Here is an 18,769-nt window from a genome sequence, read left to right as displayed (position 1 = left end):
CTGCTGATGCAGCTGCAGCCTATAAATAGGCCTGGCCCAGACAAACTGAGGGGGGAGGGCTTCTGTTAACCCCTGAGACCCAGGCTTAATCTGACCCCAATAATAGGAGCCATCATTATAATAGCAGTTTTGCTGGATTGCCAGGAAGGATGCAAGTTACCCGCTGAGAGAACCTGGCATCTTTAAAGCTCTGGGGAAGCATGGCATCCTGCTTTGAGCACCTTTAAACCCACCCCATTGTCAGCTACCTGTCATGGTCTTTTCTTTTTCCTCACAACTATTACCTTTGCCAACATCCACTCTCTGCCACAAAGCTGACAGGGAAGGGGTGGCTAATTCTCTGCCATTCACGCATGCCTTTTCATATCTCCAGACGGCCACGCATTGGGGAGGTTTGGTGCTTCTATTCCTCATATGCATTAAATGGCCTGGCTTCAACAATGCAGTTGTAGCTAAGCTTTGCTTCCCTAACAGTGCTTTTCTGCAATCAAAGAGTATTCATCTCCCACTTGTACAGCCATTTTGGCACTGTTTGGTCCTCTTTTTATTTGCTCCCTCTCTTTCTCCTTTCCTCTGTTCTATTTCTCTTTGTCAGAGATTTATACTGCAACCAGTTCCACTTTGGGAGACATTCAGTGATGTACAGATACTTTTAGATTTATTAAACATAGGTTTATAGATCAGACTTCATTAAAATGTAAAACCATTGAAGGGGTATATATAAGGAAAATGTACTTTCAAGAAGAATTGTTTAAGGTAAAAAAAAAATAAAAATAGATCCCTCCTCTCCTTGGGGCTTCAGAAAACTAAAAAACAAATTGTTGCATTATTCGCAATGCTCCTCAAAGTTTTAGGGGCTGGTGAAGTAGAATCAGCTTATCTATGATAAAGGGGAAATGTTCAGAATGTGCAAAAGGTGAACAGGTGTTTATACAAATGTATGAAATCCTGTTACTTGCAGAGGGAAAGTAAGAATTGTTTTTTATTTTTATATGGTGTATTTGACCTTTTTTATAGTCATATGTCTCCAAATTAGAAAATCTATGCCGTTTATTTCTCTATTATTTGCTTAAGGCTAAACATTGTGCTAAATTATGATAGTATCAATTAATTAGAAGGATAAATATTTTTTAAACATGCAATCACCCACACAAAGCAGACTCAAATAAATAAATAATAATAAATATAAATAAACACTGAGTTTATGTAATGTGTGTGTGCCTCTTAACAAAATATTTTGCATAATGTTGTGTGAATGATAAATAATCCCTTGATAAGGTTTTTGAAAGGACCACTGCCATAACTGCTGTAGTGGCACAACTTTGGCTGATTATCAAAAATATTTTCAAACACATCTTTGCTTTACTTGTTACTTCTTCCTGTGTTTCCTTTTAAAATAAAAACACAATTTCTTCGATTTTAAATTGTTGCTAAACATCTAAACTATAGGGCGTACTCCAAAAAGTATTTATGGGAGATGACTGTGGACAAGTCTGAGTTTTTTGCATGCTTCAACTTATGAAAGTAGACAATTTATGAAAACAGAGCTGCTCCTAAAATAGCTTCAGCAAGCAAATGGCAGATCTCTGCAATGGTTAGGTTTGCCCACAATTAAATGAAGTATCATGCATGCATTTTGAGAAAGTCCACCCATGTTTATTTATATTTATGTTATTTAGAGCCAAACTCAATTGTTTACCATTCTTGAAGACTAGTGCTAGTTGTGTTATGCAGATTACATGGAAAAAATGACCACTGCGAACAACTGGTAGTAAATTTAGAAGAAGGAGAAGGAAAAAGGAGAAGAAACAAGAAAGAAAGTGAACTACTGTCTGGCTAGATTTACAAAAAAAGCATCAGAGATGTTGCAGAAAGAAGAATTCATTCTCTATTCTAGTGAGGTCTGCCTTTTGTTTTTGCAAATAGTTATTCTAATCCAATGAACAACATGAGAACAACCTTATGCTAAAATAGGTGTAAACTGCTTCGATCTGCTGGATGTCATGCGTGTGTTGTCTCCTCTATGTATTTAGTGCAATCTGCTTTGTGAATCCAGTGCAGAAATAGAGCAAATAGCAGGTATGAAACAGTTGAAGAAATGTAATAAAGACTGCTTTGTGAACCCTCTTGCACCATGTGAGGATTAACTTTGCTTTGACAAGAAGACAAACTTTTCTACACCCATGCGTGTTGCAGAAGTTTAGGATTTGTTTTTTGAAAACAACTTGTTGACTTGTAAACTGTAAAAGCTAACTGCTGAATGCAATTAATTTATACTATACCTACTTTCGGTCCTGCAATTTTAACTTTCAAGGCAGTTCCATGTACCATGTACTATGATAAGCCAAAGGCAGCAGTTTTATTTTCAGAGGGAGGAGATTATAATAGATACCTCACTTCTAAAGAGAACAATCACTCCTCACATAAATACAATTTTGCTTTGACGCCTCATGTGGCAATGTATGGAAAAGCTTATCCTGAAATGCTTTGACGATGTTTACCTGCTGGGGGATTTATTGGATCAGAATGACAGCATCAAATAAGGAATCCTTGGCCTACCAACAATTTTCATCTTCAAAGCAGTATTAGTGGCTCCATTAAAATCCTGTCACAAGTTTTACTTTATGGATGTCGTAGCTTCTGAAGAAAGGAGAAATCATATTCATTCAAATGCTAAGTGACTTTAGCACTCCTTTGAATATTAGAAAGGGGAAAAAAAACTTCACTGATCAGATACAATGCTTAAAAAAGAAAGAGATGAGACCAGTGTTTTGAACATCCACCTCTGTAGAATCTTGTTAGATGCCATTACATCTGTGGAAAGCAGACTTCTTCAAGGTTTGACTCAAACAGATCACTGTACTTTGTCCGTCCTCATTATATTTAGTCCATGTCTGTTGACACAGACCATGGGGGGATGAGATACCTTCTCTATGACATTCTCTATCAAGCCAGCAGGTTTTCAATCTCTTAGTTTAGGTATTATTATAATTAGTGATTTTAGTGTCAACCCATAATATACAAGAAAAAAAGCAGAGTATTGGCTAAACTCAAGACTAATGAATAAAAGGAGATATATGGTTTGTATGGTTATTTTCCATTCTGATAATGGGGTTTCTGTTTTTTACAGGTCACTGATGGAGGTACCATCAAGCAGAAAATCTTCACCTATGATGCCATGTTTAATACAAATTACTCTCATATGGAGGACTACCGCAGACGTGAAGATCTTGTATACCAATCAACTGTCCGGTGAGCCTAACTTTTAACTGTAATTCAAAGCAAAGAGTACTTCTTACTCAATTTCTGAAATATGTTTTATTCCATATTTACACATGTATGTGACACTGGGATTTTAAGTGCACAGTGTGTCCTCTCAGCATATGCAGTTTGCCTAAAGTGACATGGTGATGGGTTTAGTCCATTACTGTAGAAGATCAGAACCATTAATGAACACTATGCAGGATAAATAACATGGTGGTAAAGGTTTACTTAAAATCTAGTCACAATGGTGCCATTTTAAACCAAAGTAGAGAACCTATTCATCACTCATCATTGGCAAATTAAGATAAACACCTGCCACAGCAGTCTATCAAGTATTTCTGGTTTACTAGATAGATAGCATGAACAGATTACAATGAGAGCAAAAGAAGAGAAACAGAGAGACATAGGAGGAGTCACCTGTTGCTTCTTGGCTTGATTACATGTTCAGTGCATCCTAGAAACTGCCTTCTTTTACCCAAGGGCTCAAAAATATGGCTGGCAATCTATCCCCCCAAACACATAATTTTGGCTCTACTGTTGCTTTGGCTCTACTGTTGTGATCAGAATGTGCAGTAACAGAAAGGACAACTGGGCTTTTCATCTTAGCTACAACATTCAAAACTAGAATACTTTGTAGTTTGCATTCTTCTATAATGATTCCACTTTCATCATTTCATCTTTGTTCAACTTCTGTTTTTTTGCAGCTTGATTCATCTTGTGTTCCTTACTTATATATTTCACCTATCTTTTGTGTGGTTTGGCTGCCCATCTGAAGATGATTTATCTGGACAATCCTACTATCCCTTTGGGAGAATAAGCATCATTGAAATGGAATGGTGTACACACTTACAAACATGGAAACACATCTGCACACAAAAATAAATGACATGACCCCCACACAACAGCAAATGGATAACAAAGTGAGAGAAAAATCCCAACAAAATCAGGTGGATGGTACCTGCATCTGCATATTTATAGGGATGGAGAGTTTGAGTTTGATGCCAGCAGCCAGGATTTTTCTGAAAACAATAAAAACTACCATGGTCACCCATAACAGGGATATGTTGCATCAAAAAAGAATAAAAAAGGACTGGATTTATTTGTTCAGAGTTCAGGCGGGCGACCAGGAGGTCGTCCCCAGCAGGCACAGAGTTCAGGCGGGCGACCAGGGAGTCGTCCCCAACAGGCACAGTTCCGGTGGGGGTCCAAGGGGTCGTCCCCAGTGGCGGCCTGCGACGGGAACCTGCAGGTAGGTCAGGAGGCCGACAGAGGAGAGTAGAAGCCCCCCCAAAAACTCTGTGGAACCCCAGAGGCGTGGAGCCTGGCGAACCCTCAGAGGCTGAAGATGAGCCTGGCACTGGCGAACCCTCAGAGGCTGAAGCTGAGCCTGGCGAACCCTCACAGGCTGAAGCTGAACCTTGCAAACCCTCAGAGGCTGAAGCTGAGCCTGGTGAACCCCCAGAGGCTGAAGCTGAGCCTGGCGAACCCTCAGAGGCTGAAGCTGAGGCATCGCCGAGACCCTCAGTGGCGTGAGCAGAGGCTAAGGCGTCGCTGAGACCCTCAGTGGCGTGAGCAGAGGCTGAGGCGTCGCCGAGACCCTCAGTGACGTGAGCAGGAACTGAGGCGTCGGCCGGACCCTCAGTGACGTGAGCAGAGGCTGACTTAGGGTCAGGTGTCATGTCAGGCTGTGGTCTGTCAGGCTGTGGTGTGTCAGGCCTGGAGTCGGGCTGTGGTGTGTCAGGCCTGGAGGCAAGCTACTCTACAGCAGCGCTCTGGAGACCTGACATGGGCTGCTCTGCAGCAGCAGCAGCTCCCTGGAGTCCTGGCGTGGGCTGCTCTGCAGCAGCACTCATGTGGCTTGGTGTGGGTGAAGGAGGACGGCAGTAAAACAACCTTACTGCCGTTTCATAATCCATCTCAATCTGCCTTATCCTCTCCATCAGCTCAGGAGAGGAATACAGGAGACCAGTCATTCTGAGGCTCTTTATCTGGCATGCATAGAACCTCAAGCGCTGCTCCAGTCAGGCGTTGCCTCAGAACACCGGGCTGGAGCGAGCGCAGACGGCATGGGCGGAGGTGCAGCGAGCCGGGCAGACAGTGCTGTGGCAGACGAAGATGCGGGCTTACTTGCCGCAGCCCTCACGTAGGCTGGCTGGGAAACCACCTCCTCACCAGCCGAACTACAGGAAGGTGCTCCATGCCGGCGTTTCTTGCGGCAAGAGGAGGGCGAGGGCTTCACTGCCGGGCCAAAATGTGCAGCCAGGGGAGCTTGCGGCGACGAAGGGGACCTGTCCCCGGACATGGAATCGCCAACCTGGATCCACCATAAAAAACCGACTGCGGCTCTGACAGCCCTGCAGAGCGGCGCAATGACTTCTCCGCCTCCACTCATTCAGCAATGTGACGAGTCCCTCCGTGGTCGCCAGTGTTAACCTTTCCTGTTTCTGTCCCCTGATCATAGTCTGGTGACACACGGGAGACGCTTTCTCCAGAGCCGAAGTTAATAGTTTCTTCGGGGTTAACTCCCTCACTCATACGTTGCTGAGTTGAGCATGAAGAAACAGCATCAAAGCACTGAGTTGTTGACGAGATTCGGGGTTCTTTTTAATTACTTTGCAGCACGTAAAACACAGGGCTTACAGACTCGTACACCGCTGCTCCGGTCGCCATCTCTACCCCCCATGCACACAATAACACTGACCTCACTCCTTCACTCTTGATTCTTAGCTACGGCAGCACACAGCGCCACCTCTGTCCGGATTAGTAATGTCAACATCTTCCATACACACACAAGAAACATACACCCCACACACTGAGCTTCTAATCACATATAGTTCAGGCAATTCCTGCAACAATTGTATCCTGAAGGCGGTGCCGTGTATCAGGATGACAATGCACCAATACACACAGCAAGACTGGTGAAAGATTGGTTTGATGAACATGAAAGTGAAGTTGAACATCTCCCATGGCCTGCACAGTCACCAGATCTAAATATTATTGAGCCACTTTGGGGTGTTTTGGAGGAGCGAGTCAGGAAACGTTTTCCTCCACCAGTATCACGTAGTGACCTGGCCACTATCCTGCTAGAAGAATGGCTTAAAATCCCTCTGACCACTGTGCAGGACTTGTATATGTCATTCCCAAGATGAATTGACACTGTATTGGCCGCAAAAGGAGGCCCTACACCATACTAATAAATTATTGTGGTCCAAAACCAGGTGTTTCATTGTCCAACCCCTGTATATATATACACAATTATTTATAAAGCCCAACAACTGAGTACTGTACACTAAAAGAATAAGCAAAAATAGTAAAAACAAACAAGAAGATGTTTGATACAAAAACCTTTGCAAAAAAACGAATAACTCGTGCTATTGCCAGGGAAAAAGCTTTAGAAGATTCTTTAAAAAGGATTTCAAACAAAATAGTGAAGGAGCCTGTCTTATATGTAGAAGAAACCCTTTCCATAACTTAAGGGACACAACCGCAAAAGCCTGATCACATCTGAGCGTCGGCCTCATCTTACAGGTGAACCAAGTCTGAAAGATAAGGTGAAGGCCATTAAAACATACAACAAATGAAGGTATTTTAAATCAACTTTTGACAGCAACCGATCGTATTCTGCTGCCATCATCAGCGTGTCATTATCCCAGCTATCAGAATTTTCCATAATGATATGAAACACAGCACCCAGATCATTGTGGTGCATGCTTATTGTCTGCAGCAGCCTAGAATTAGAATTCCACCTTGTAGTCGCTGCTCTGGGTAAACGGCGCTTGACTATTATCCAATAAGTGAATGCGCTTTGTGGACTTGCTGAAAAACGTCCCTAGTCCCTCAGCTCTTTTAAAAAATGCGCGGCACACTGGCATGCACGAATGCAATAGCACCAGGTTCAGCTTGTGTGCGTAACAGTGAGTAAACATGGCCTGGGCCACCTTTTCTTTAATTTTAGCCTGCACCCCATTAAGCTCTGATGCCATTACAGCTGCCCCATCATAAGTCTGAGCTATAAGCTTATCAACACAGCCATATTTCTCCAAAACCCAAGGCCATACTTCGCTATGGCAGGAGCACGTCTGTCCGCACTCACATCATCGAAGCCCAAAAACGCCTCCTTTAACCTCAAAATCTACTTCAGTTTTGGTCACATATGACAGAGATCTGAGCTTTGCCTGTGACATCTGTGGTCTCATCTACTTCTACAGCAACAAATTGGGCTGCACAGATGTCCTTTTTAATATAATTTCTAATGACATCACTGACTGCTTCAATGAAATCATTCTGTATTCTGTTAGACAAGCCAGAAAATACAGTAGATGTCTTCAAATGTCAAGCTAGCCTGTCATCTTTCTCAGCAAAAACATGTAAAAGTTCAACATAGTTGCCACGATTAGCAGAGCCCATGCTCTCATCATTTCAACGAAATGCTAGCTGCTGTTTAGTTAGGAAGCAAGTTGTATTGATGAGATCTTTTAAAACCTCTCGGTTCTCCTTTGCCTTAGCATTATGGATACTGATGTTGAGTCTCCACTGTTCATCCAAAGCCAAGTCTATCCTCGACATCCCAGACATTGTCAGTGCGATCTGGCTTTGAATATGAGCGGTCGACCGCTCATGTTTGGTGAGGCTACTTTGTAAATTCTTCTAGTCACAAAATCCCGCCTGAGTCCACACAGTGCCACAAGTTGAAAAAAGAAGGCAAGGGAAGCAGAAAAGGCGATTTCTGGCAGAACATCCACAAAGCCAGTCTTTTCTTGAAAAGAGCGGGTGCCCTTCTGTTTCGTCCTTTGAAGCAAACCTTTCAGCTCCGGTGTTGTTCTTCCTTTACTTATTATTTCCTGCTTAGATTGAAAGTCCACTTTAGAAAACTGTTTAAGTTTAGTAATGTAGTCATCCATGTTGACGTGAGAAGAGGCGAGAAAACAATAAATCTATTGCTGCACTTGACTTATTCTGTATCGCTAGCTCGCCATCACTTACTCTGCAGTCCTGGAGTCACAAGACCAATGTCTGGGATCACGAGCGCCCCTGCCATGAGGCAAGAACACTGCCTGCCTCACCTCGAATCTGTTCTCTGCCGTTTAGGATCACTCAGCACACAAAACACGTTACACACACACACACACACAGTTGGTGACAAAAAAAACACTGCACATTATATAAATAAGCTAAATTATGGAAAATCTGTTCATATGTTCAATGTTTTTTAAAACTTTTATTGGCGACGTACAGACAGGAGGAACATGCTCCCATAGAATGGCAACCAGCACAGTTAGCGAGAGGTTGCGCAATCGAAGGTGAGGCTCAGCTCGCTGCTGCCTCTCCAGCTTCGCTTCCGAGCATTTAAATGGGGAATTGGGAAATTCAGCGATTTTGAAGAAAAAACAATTCAAATTGGTTAAGCTAAATTAAAAATAAATACCGGGTGAAGATAGCAATGTAAATTTATTTTATCATTATATATTATTTTTCAATTTTGGCTGGTGAGGCTGTGCATCACCTGCACAGCCTCACCAGCCAAAATTGAAAAATAATATATAATGATAAAATAAATTTACATTGCTATCTTCACCCGGTATTTATTTTTAATTTAGCTTAACCAATATATATATATATATGTGTATATATATATATATATATATATATACACACACAGAGTCAATGAAGCCGGGAATTATTCATACCCCTGGCAAGCTTTTGAATAAAGTTACTTATATTAAACCAGCAACTTTTTTCTTGATCTAATATGGCACACGTGTCATTGTGGAAAAAAAAACCTGTGTCATTTTTAATCAAGAAGAAACTTGCTAGTTGAGTAAAATAAACTTCAAGTCAAATTATATTTAGTGTAGTGTCTTTTGTCACCCCATGTTGGCTTCCACTTTAACATTAATCTGTCTTCCTTTCAGTATTTTCCGTCATTATATTTTAAAAAATGGAAGCAGCTGTGACTTCCTCTGCATTCAAGTGTGAATAAATACAGGGGTTGGACAATGAAACTGAAACACCTGTCATTTTAGTGTGGGAGGTTTCATGGCTAAATTGGACCAGCCTGGTAGCCAGTCTTCATTGATTGCACATTGCACCAGTAAGAGCAGAGTGTGAAGGTTCAATTAGCAGGGTAAGAGCACAGTTTTGCTCAAAATATTGAAATGCACACAACATTATGGGTGACATATCAGAGTTCAAAAGAGGACAAATTGTTGGTGCACGTCTTGCTGGCGCATCTGTGACCAAGACTGCAAGTCTTTGTGATGTATTAAGAGCCACGGTATCCGGGGTAATGTCAGCATACCACCAAGAAGGACGAACCACATCCAACAGGATTAACTGTGGACGCAAGAGGAAGCTGTCTGAAAGGGATGTTCGGGTGCTAACCCGGATTGTATCCAAAAAACATAAAACCTGCCCAAATCACGGCAGAATTAAATGTGCACCTCAACTCTCCTGGTTCCACCAGAACTGTCCGTCGGGAGCTCCACAGGGTCAATATACACGGCCGGGCTGCTATACCCAAACCTTTGGTCACTCATGCCAATGCCAAACGTCGGTTTCAATGGTGCAAGGAGCGCACATCTTGGGCTGTGGACAATGTGAAACATGTATTGTTCTCTGATGAGTCCACCTTTACCTTTTTCCCCACATCCGGGAGAGTTACGGTGTGAAGAAGCCCCAAAGAAGCGTACCACCCAGACTGTTGCATGCCCAGAGTGAAGCATGGGGGTGGATCAGTGATGGTTTGGGCTGCCATATCATGGCATTCCCTTGGCCCAATACTTGTGCTAGATGGGCACGTCACTGCCAAGGACTACCGAACCATTCTTGAGGACCATGTGCATCCAATGGTTCAAACATTGTATCCTGAAAGCGGTGCCGTTTATCAGGATGACAATGCACCAATACACACAGCAAGACTGGTGAAAGATTGGTTTGATGAACATGAAAGTGAAGTTGAACATCTCCCATGGCCTGCACAGTCACCAGATCTAAATATTATTGAGCCACTTTGGGGTGTTTTGGAGGAACGAGTCAGGAAACGTTTTCCTCCACCAGCTTATTTCGCAATAGAAGGTGTTGTTTTTGAAGACATAGACAAGTAATACCTTTTCTTGTTGACTGGAACAAATGTAATAAAAATGGTAATATTGCTAAATGTAAATTATATGCTGACTTTACTGATTTATCCAAAAAAAGGATAACCTCATTTGTTGACAGACATTACAGCCATAGTTACAGGGGATGCTTGTGCTTGATGAAGGGTAAAAATTTGTTCAAATGGACAAAATGTATATAATGACACCTTAAGGTTAAATGTTAACAAAATTACAACACCTGCTGGTTGAGCATTCAGTTTACATTTTATTAGCTAAAGTAGGCTTTTCTTAGTTGTTCATTAGTAGAAAAACTAAAAACTACCATGGTCACCCATAACAGGGATATGTTGCATCAAAAAAGAATAAAAAAGGACTGGATTTATTTGTTCAGAGTTCAGGCGGGCGACCAGGAGGTCGTCCCCAGCAGGCACAGAGTTCAGGCGGGCGACCAGGGAGTCGTCCCCAACAGGCACAGTTCCGGTGGGGGTCCAAGGGGTCGTCCCCAGTGGCGGCCTGCGACGGGAACCTGCAGGTAGGTCAGGAGGCCGACAGAGGAGAGTAGAAGCCCCCCCAAAAACTCTGTGGAACCCCAGAGGCGTGGAGCCTGGCGAACCCTCAGAGGCTGAAGATGAGCCTGGCACTGGCGAACCCTCAGAGGCTGAAGCTGAGCCTGGCGAACCCTCACAGGCTGAAGCTGAACCTTGCAAACCCTCAGAGGCTGAAGCTGAGCCTGGTGAACCCCCAGAGGCTGAAGCTGAGCCTGGCGAACCCTCAGAGGCTGAAGCTGAGGCATCGCCGAGACCCTCAGTGGCGTGAGCAGAGGCTAAGGCGTCGCCGAGACCCTCAGTGGCGTGAGCAGAGGCTGAGGCGTCGCCGAGACCCTCAGTGGCATGAGCAGGAGCTGAAGCGTCCGCTGGACCCTCAGTGATGTGAGCAGGAGCTGAGGCGTTGGCCGGACCCTCAGTGACGTGAGCAGGAACTGAGGCGTCGGCCAGACCCTCAGTGACGTGAGCAGAGGCTGACTTAGGGTCAGGTGTCATGTCAGGCTGTGGTCTGTCAGGCTGTGGTGTGTCAGGCCTGGAGTCGGGCTGTGGTGTGTCAGGCCTGGAGGCAAGCTACCCAAACCTTTGGTCACTCATGCCAATGCCAAACGTCGGTTTCAATGGTGCAAGGAGCGCACATCTTGGGCTGTGAACAATGTGAAACATGTATTGTTCTCTGATGAGTCCACCTTTACCTTTTTCCCCACATCCGGGAGAGTTACGGTGTGAAGAAGCCCCAAAGAAGCGTACCACCCAGACTGTTGCATGCCCAGAGTGAAGCATGGGGGTGGATCAGTGATGGTTTGGGCTGCCATATCATGGCATTCCCTTGGCCCAATACTTGTGCTAGATGGGCGCGTCACTGCCAAGGACTACCGAACCATTCTTGAGGACCATGTGCATCCAATGGTTCAAACATTGTATCCTGAAAGTGGTGCCGTTTATCAGGATGACAATGCACCAATACACACAGCAAGACTGGTGAAAGATTGGTTTGATGAACATGAAAGTGAAGTTGAACATCTCCCATGGCCTGCACAGTCACCAGATCTAAATATTATTGAGCCACTTTGGGGTGTTTTGGAGGAACGAGTCAGGAAACGTTTTCCTCCACCAGCTTATTTCGCAATAGAAGGTGTTGTTTTTGAAGACATAGACAAGTAATACCTTTTCTTGTTGACTGGAACAAATGTAATAAAAATGGTAATATTGCTAAATGTAAATTATATGCTGACTTTACTGATTTATCCAAAAAAAGGATAACCTCATTTGTTGACAGACATTACAGCCATAGTTACAGTGGATGCTTGTGCTTGATGAAGGGTAAAAATTTGTTCAAATGGACAAAATGTATATAATGACACCTTAAGGTTAAATGTTAACAAAATTACAACACCTGCTGGTTGAGCATTCAGTTTACATTTTATTAGCTAAAGTAGGCTTTTCTTAGTTGTTCATTAGTAGAAAAACTAAAACACTAAAATGCTTTGCTTTTAGCATTTCTGTTTTAAATGTAAAAACAAATAGCTGTAGTTTTAACATGGATAAACAAGTTGGATGCATTGGTCTTGGAACCTGATTTTTATAATTGCTAAATTAATTTTATTTATCCAATTCCGATGTTGACTATTAATATTTTAAATTAAATAATTAGATGGCCAAAAGGACAGGCATTTTAAGAAAGTTTTCAAAGTTTATTAAAGCAATTCTTATGTAAGGAAGTAAATTGACAGAAGGAGCTCTTGACACTGGAGACAAGACTGAAGGAGTAAATTGTGGTCAGGGTGGTCAGGCTGGGAGGCTGGGTAGGGTTTCTCTGGAGATCTGGAGATTAAAGTGACGATGAAGAGGTGGCACTTGAGTTGAGCAAAGTGTTTGGCTGCAAAAATGAACCCTGAGCACCTAAGAAGCAATGAAAGACAGGGGAAAAATGGAAGCAGTAAGAACAGGTTGCCCTGACAACTCTACTGCTTGCGTGTGCCAGATGCTCTGGCAGAGTGTGGTATGAATGCCAGGGCTGATAAGCTGCTGTCATTGATAAGTTAATGCGGAACAAGTTTTACAGCCACAGGAATCCCACAGTCCCTCACTTTCAACCAAGCATGTGATTAAGTTAGACTTTATAAGCACAAATGGACAAAGACAACTTTGATCCACTCGGAACTACAGTATTTGAGTGATAGCAATTGAACATGATGAAAATAAGAAGGGCTGTTCTTAATTAGTGAACTAAATTCCACAACATACACCAGTAACAATGATTTCCAGTTAGTTAAGGTTTCTTGATTTAATTTTAAACCTGTTATTTTTGGGTTGTAAAGGTACCCTACATACTCAATTGAGTATGTAGTATAATCCATGTGCTCTGATTAGTCAAGTCTATGAGCCTAAAATTTCTGCTGTATACATAACATACTTAATGGGAACAGAATGAGCCCTCAGAGGTACTGTAATCAGTGAAAAGCTTCCTTTTGTGTGTGATTTCTTTGTTAGCTTTACTTATTTCTGTAATTCCTCCATCTTTTATGCTGTTATCAATAAGCTATGCCATTTTTTGGATTTGAATTCATGAATGTAAAAATATAACCAATGATTTGTTAGGGGAAAAAAGATGAGCTTCATCAGCACATTATAAGCAGTCAGTACTATGCCAATCACACTTCTTTTGGCACACACTGAATCACAGCATTATCCTCGTCTTGCTGTTTCATACTCATTCCTTGAGGAAACATGGCTGATTACATCCATCCCTCTGCATCTGGTCCACTAGGTTATTTGTCTCTGGTTTTCATTGAGTGCAGTGACTTGTCACTGCCAGTCCTCGCCCATTCACTCAAAATGTTTAAGGCCAGAAAAAGTATCCGACAATGTGCTAGTTAATTTGATGCAAAGTTTGGCTGGATGAGGTATCAGAAGCTTCTTTGTCAAAACAACTTTTTTCGACTCTCCATCTAAACTGTGACATTTGTTTGCATTTGTAGGCAAGATGGGTTTTTGAGGAAAGCCTTCACAAGAGAAAAGGGCTTTAGATGCATCTCCTCGGCAGCAATCAATCTCTTTTTGCTGTGTCTTTTTTTTTACTTACACCTTCTTGGGAGCCCATTACAATTGATTAGTGAAGACCTGATGTTTTGTTGTGTGGTCAGTCATGTTTGCAGAACATCATTTTTGTACAAATTTTATTAAATTTGTGCTCACATGAGATTTTGTTCATAAGACTCTCAACCAATAATGTTCTTTAATATTTTTATGCTTATATTCAAACATCTGTCGTGTAAATTCATGCTAATATGTGGCAAGATCCATTGTTTCAGCACAAAATTAAAAACACAAAACAATAGAATAATTTTGTAACATTGTATATAAAATATAAAAAAAGAATAAAAGGAAGGCACAAGGTAAAGTTGGGCATAAAAGATCAGAAGGAATTGGTTGATTTCCAGCAAATCAACAGGTAGAATATATACATTCTCTTGGTAGAATATAAAGCCCATGTCTGCATTGTACAGTTGATGCTTCTAGGGAGAAATAAATGGCATGATAAAAGGCACTATTTTAAATAAAATTATGTAGCCATTCCAAGTAAGATTTCAAACATTAGCTGGCCCATTAAAAGTGACTAACACCTGCAACAGAGTTTTAATACACTCAAAGTCCTGTGCTTCATTTCTCTGAACAAATTCTCAGTGGACTGGCACCTCTGAAAAGCTTGACATCAAAGATTAGAGCAGTGCTGAAAAATTAATTCCTCCAGTTTTAATATTTAACCAAAGTCTTAGTGTTAGGAGTGCAACCTCTCCTCTTTTCCCACTCCTAATTTTGGTGGACATGACTTGCTGTCAAACAGGAAGGGACTACGCAAGCAGGCAGCAACTAAGAAACACTGCTTCTGGTTTTCTTGCTAAAGTCATACATATTCTAGCTTTTCTTCCACACCTAAAATGATCTTGTCTCTGCTCTCCCTTCTTTGAGCTTGGTTTGTTGCTTTTTTTTTTCTTTGTCTTGATTTGAATCCACGAATGCGGCAGTCATTGTGGATCACTAAACCACGGCTTTGTTTGTAAAAACAAAGCATCGGGCTACATCAGCATTTCCCAAGACAAAACCAATTACGCTACCCCTAGCCACCAGCCCAGAGTCAGATTTACAGTGCTATTCTCATCACTTTCACTTTGTGGTTAATAAAAAAAATGCTTATTTCATCTTACCCTTATCCCCGAAGAAAGCACCAGCAGGGAAAAGCATTTTTTTTATCTTGAGATGTTTACCCTTTTTGTCTTCTATATTTAGCTTATTCAAACATTTACTTGTAATTGCAATATTTATCAATTCACAGCTTTGTGCTTTGGAGCTAGATTGTATTTTTCATGTTTTTTTATAATATATTTCCTTCTTAGTCAGATATAATATTTAACTTTTTAGCTGTAAGTTTCATTGAATATTAACAGACTAAAACAAACTGACCATGTGCTTATATGCTCTTTGAAAAATATGCTACTTTTGAACTAAAAAGTCCCAGCAAAGATCCATGTCAGCTAAAAAATTACAGATGGTTATCCAAATAACAATTTATCTCTTAAATTTTGGAAATAATAAACTACAATTGTCTGAGTGAATCTTTATCCTAGCATGATTTAAGCTATACTTAGGATCTTCTTTTAAATTTTATTGTTGCTAATGTTGATATTATTACAACTTGCTGACCAGAGGTATACATCACTGGGTTTTTGACAGGAATCACAAATCAGTGGAAATGTAAATTTCTAAAAAAATAAATAAATAAAAATAAATATAATACAGAAAGAAATTACATTTAGCTGTCCCACGGTGGCACAGTTGGTAGCACTGTTGTCTTGCAGCAAGAAGGTCCTTGGTTTGACTCCTGGCCAGGGGTCTTTCTGCATGGAGTTTCCATGTTCTCCCCATGCATGTGTGGGTTCTCTCCGGGGGTACTCCAGCTTCCTCCCACAATCCAAAAACATGACAGGTAAATTGGTCTCTCTAAATTGCCCTTAGGTTTGTGATTGGTTGTTTTTGTGTTGCCCTGCGATGTACTGGCGACCTGTGCAGGGTGTACTCCACCTCCCACCCATAGAATTATACAATCATAATTGATGCTTTCATCAAATTTGATGACTGTAATTAACATTTTTACCCCTCTTAGCAAAAATGACCTGAAACATCTCTAGAAATTAATAAACTCTGCAGCAAGATTCCTAACTGGAACCACTAGGAAGACACAAATATGACTCCTTTATTAAGTTTTTCATCTCCTGTGACCAGTTACTTTCAGAATTAGCTTTAAAATCATGGTGTTGACCTTAAGGGCTTTGCATGATCAAGCTCGTGAATAAATCTCTGACCCGTTAAAGCCTTACACATAAACTAGAACCCTCAGGTCAGCTGTCTAGAGACAACATATGAATCCTCAGCACCATTTTAAAACCAATGGAGATCACCATTTTCAAAAGTTACACATCAACTGTGGAATACATCTCCCTTGTCTTTTTGCAGCTGAAGACTTTTATCAGGCAAGCTTGTAGTTGCTGCATGTACCTTTTAATTTTTATGTTTATTTTACTTATCTTTTTATGACACTTTTTGCTCTTGTATTGTATCATTCAGATTTTATTATAAAGCACTTTGTTGTTTTTCATGGGTATATGTGCTAAATAGGGTTCTTGCTTACTTAGAATGGGAGCCTCAGGAATACAGTGAGGGTTTTATTATATCCAGGAAAACAGTCTTGTTAGACAATAATTTCCTCTGTTTATCTGCCTGATATGGAGAAATTTCTACACCTGCAACTTCACAGGCTGACAGCAGTTGTGAGAATGCTACCACACTACCTGCAGACACTCAATGGTGATTGAGATTGTACAGTCATAAATGTTTGTTAAAGGAAGTAAATGATTAAGATAATAATTCACAATAGTGGCTTTAACATTCAGATGTAGAATCTGGTAATTAATTTGAAAAATTTGATTGGTAACAAAAGTAGAAGTACTGCATGTGCTGCATTATAGTGTAACATTTATTGTTAAACTATGACGTCATCACTGCCCTCGCCTTCAGAATGCTTGCCGTCAAATTGACGGGTTTGTGAGTTCTAGTAATGTTAGAATTCTGAGAGTCCTAGTGTTGAATCTTGGATTTGGACCTCAGCCAGAAGGCTGAAGATTGGTGATGTATTAGTTTTCCAGTGTGAAAATGACAAAATTAAGGAGCAAATGACTGTCTAAAGAAGAAGGATAGTGAGGTGACAGAGTGGCCTTGCCTGACTTAAAACTTAAAAATCAGAAAATCTGTGGTCAGAGTTTTGATTTAGCAAAAAGTACCTAAGAAAGATTTAGAGCATTTATGGGAAAAGGTGCTTGCATAAAACCTGGTTTTGAACAACATAAAATGAATGCTATGGTTGCTAGTAAAGGTTTCTCCACAAGCGCAAAGTTTTACTTATTGATCCTAATAATATGTAATAATTTTCTTTGACCTCTCTTTGTGACACCCTTTCATTGTTGCATCTGCAATGATGCAAGTTGGTATACTGAGCAGGGGAGCTTGTAGAATACAGCTGGGGCACAGATTTGATTCTCCTCCAAATAAGCTGAAGTAGTGTGCAACCACTCCTTAAGATACTGACTAACACAAAAGGCTGAAATCATAAAAGCCCAACTGCAGTTAGAACAACAATAATGTTTCAACAGTGGTCCTCATCTGAAACACCCATGCTGCAAAGACAACTGTTTCTTTGTGCAAGTAAATCACAAGAGCTAAACGTGACTTGTGGTGTCTAACTTTGACCATTAATGGATCTTGACAAAGAAGTCAGAAAATGAATACAGATTGCAATCCCAGTAAGCTGTTGTTCTAGACTTGTGCTGAAAATGGCAGCATGTTGGAGTAGCTCTCTTACCTTCATTTGCATGTATTCCTTTTAAAAACAACAGACTGGACTGGAGACGCAGCAGTGAAGCTGTGTGCAGGAAGGGACAGAGCAGACTGTACTTTAAAAGAAAAATTAAGTCCTTCCATGCTTGCAGCAAGATGCTGCACATCTTCAATGAGTCAGTGGTGGAGATTGCAATCTTATCTGCCATCACTTGTTGTAGTAGACACATCAGAGTACATACTGCTCTGGAACCTCTGGAGATGATTTTGCAAAGAAGGATTCTTTATAGAATGAAGAACTTTACAAATAACCCTCAGCAACCTCTACATGAGCTACAACAACCAATTGTCTTCAGAGGCTTTATCAGGTCCACTGTAATACTGACTGCTTCAGGAGATCCTTCTTGCCCACAACCATCACCATCTACAACTACTTTTTGAAGAAATGTGGACAATATAGGTTACAAAATTTTCTTTTCTTTTGGTATTAATGAAGTCTTTTCAATTTACAATATACTCTTAATATTTTCAGAGATCCATCTTAGTATCATAGTATTTTTGTTAAATTAAAACTGTGTTGTTTTTATGAAATTGTTTTCTGTTGTTTCTAAGTCAATTACAACAACAAAAAATATTTTCACTAAACACTAAAATGCTTTTTTTTGTGTGTGTGTGTGTACTTCACAGGCTCCCAGAGGTACGGATCTCAGACAATGGGCCTTATGAATGCCATGTGGGCATATATGACCGGGCAACAAGGGAGAAGGTTGTCCTGGCTTCAGGAAATGTTTTTCTTACAGTTATGTGTAAGTACCATCACTAAATTGACTTTATACACACGTGGACAAAATTGTTGGTAGCCCTCGGTTAATGAAAGAAAAACCCACAATGGTCACAGAAATAACTTGAATCTGACAAAAGGTAATAATGAATAAAAATGTATGAAAATGAACAAATGAAAGTTTGCTTTTCAAA

General features: G+C 41.0%; 1 protein-coding gene across 1 annotated transcript in view; it reads left to right on the top strand.

The window, feature by feature from the left end:
• Window positions 1-18,769, top strand: part of LOC124856613 (immunoglobulin superfamily member 21-like) — a 248,988-nt gene that overhangs the window by 140,594 nt on the left and 89,625 nt on the right. The window contains exons 3-4 of the mRNA XM_047347252.1: window positions 3,131-3,252; window positions 18,482-18,600. Coding sequence (XP_047203208.1) covers window positions 3,131-3,252; window positions 18,482-18,600 — 241 coding nt within the window. The remainder of the gene's footprint in view (window positions 1-3,130; window positions 3,253-18,481; window positions 18,601-18,769) is intronic.

Source organism: Girardinichthys multiradiatus, chromosome 20, assembly GCF_021462225.1.
Source record: "Girardinichthys multiradiatus isolate DD_20200921_A chromosome 20, DD_fGirMul_XY1, whole genome shotgun sequence".
In the NCBI taxonomy this organism is placed as follows: Eukaryota; Metazoa; Chordata; class Actinopteri; order Cyprinodontiformes; family Goodeidae; genus Girardinichthys; species Girardinichthys multiradiatus.
This window is presented reverse-complemented; position numbering and strand designations above follow the sequence as displayed.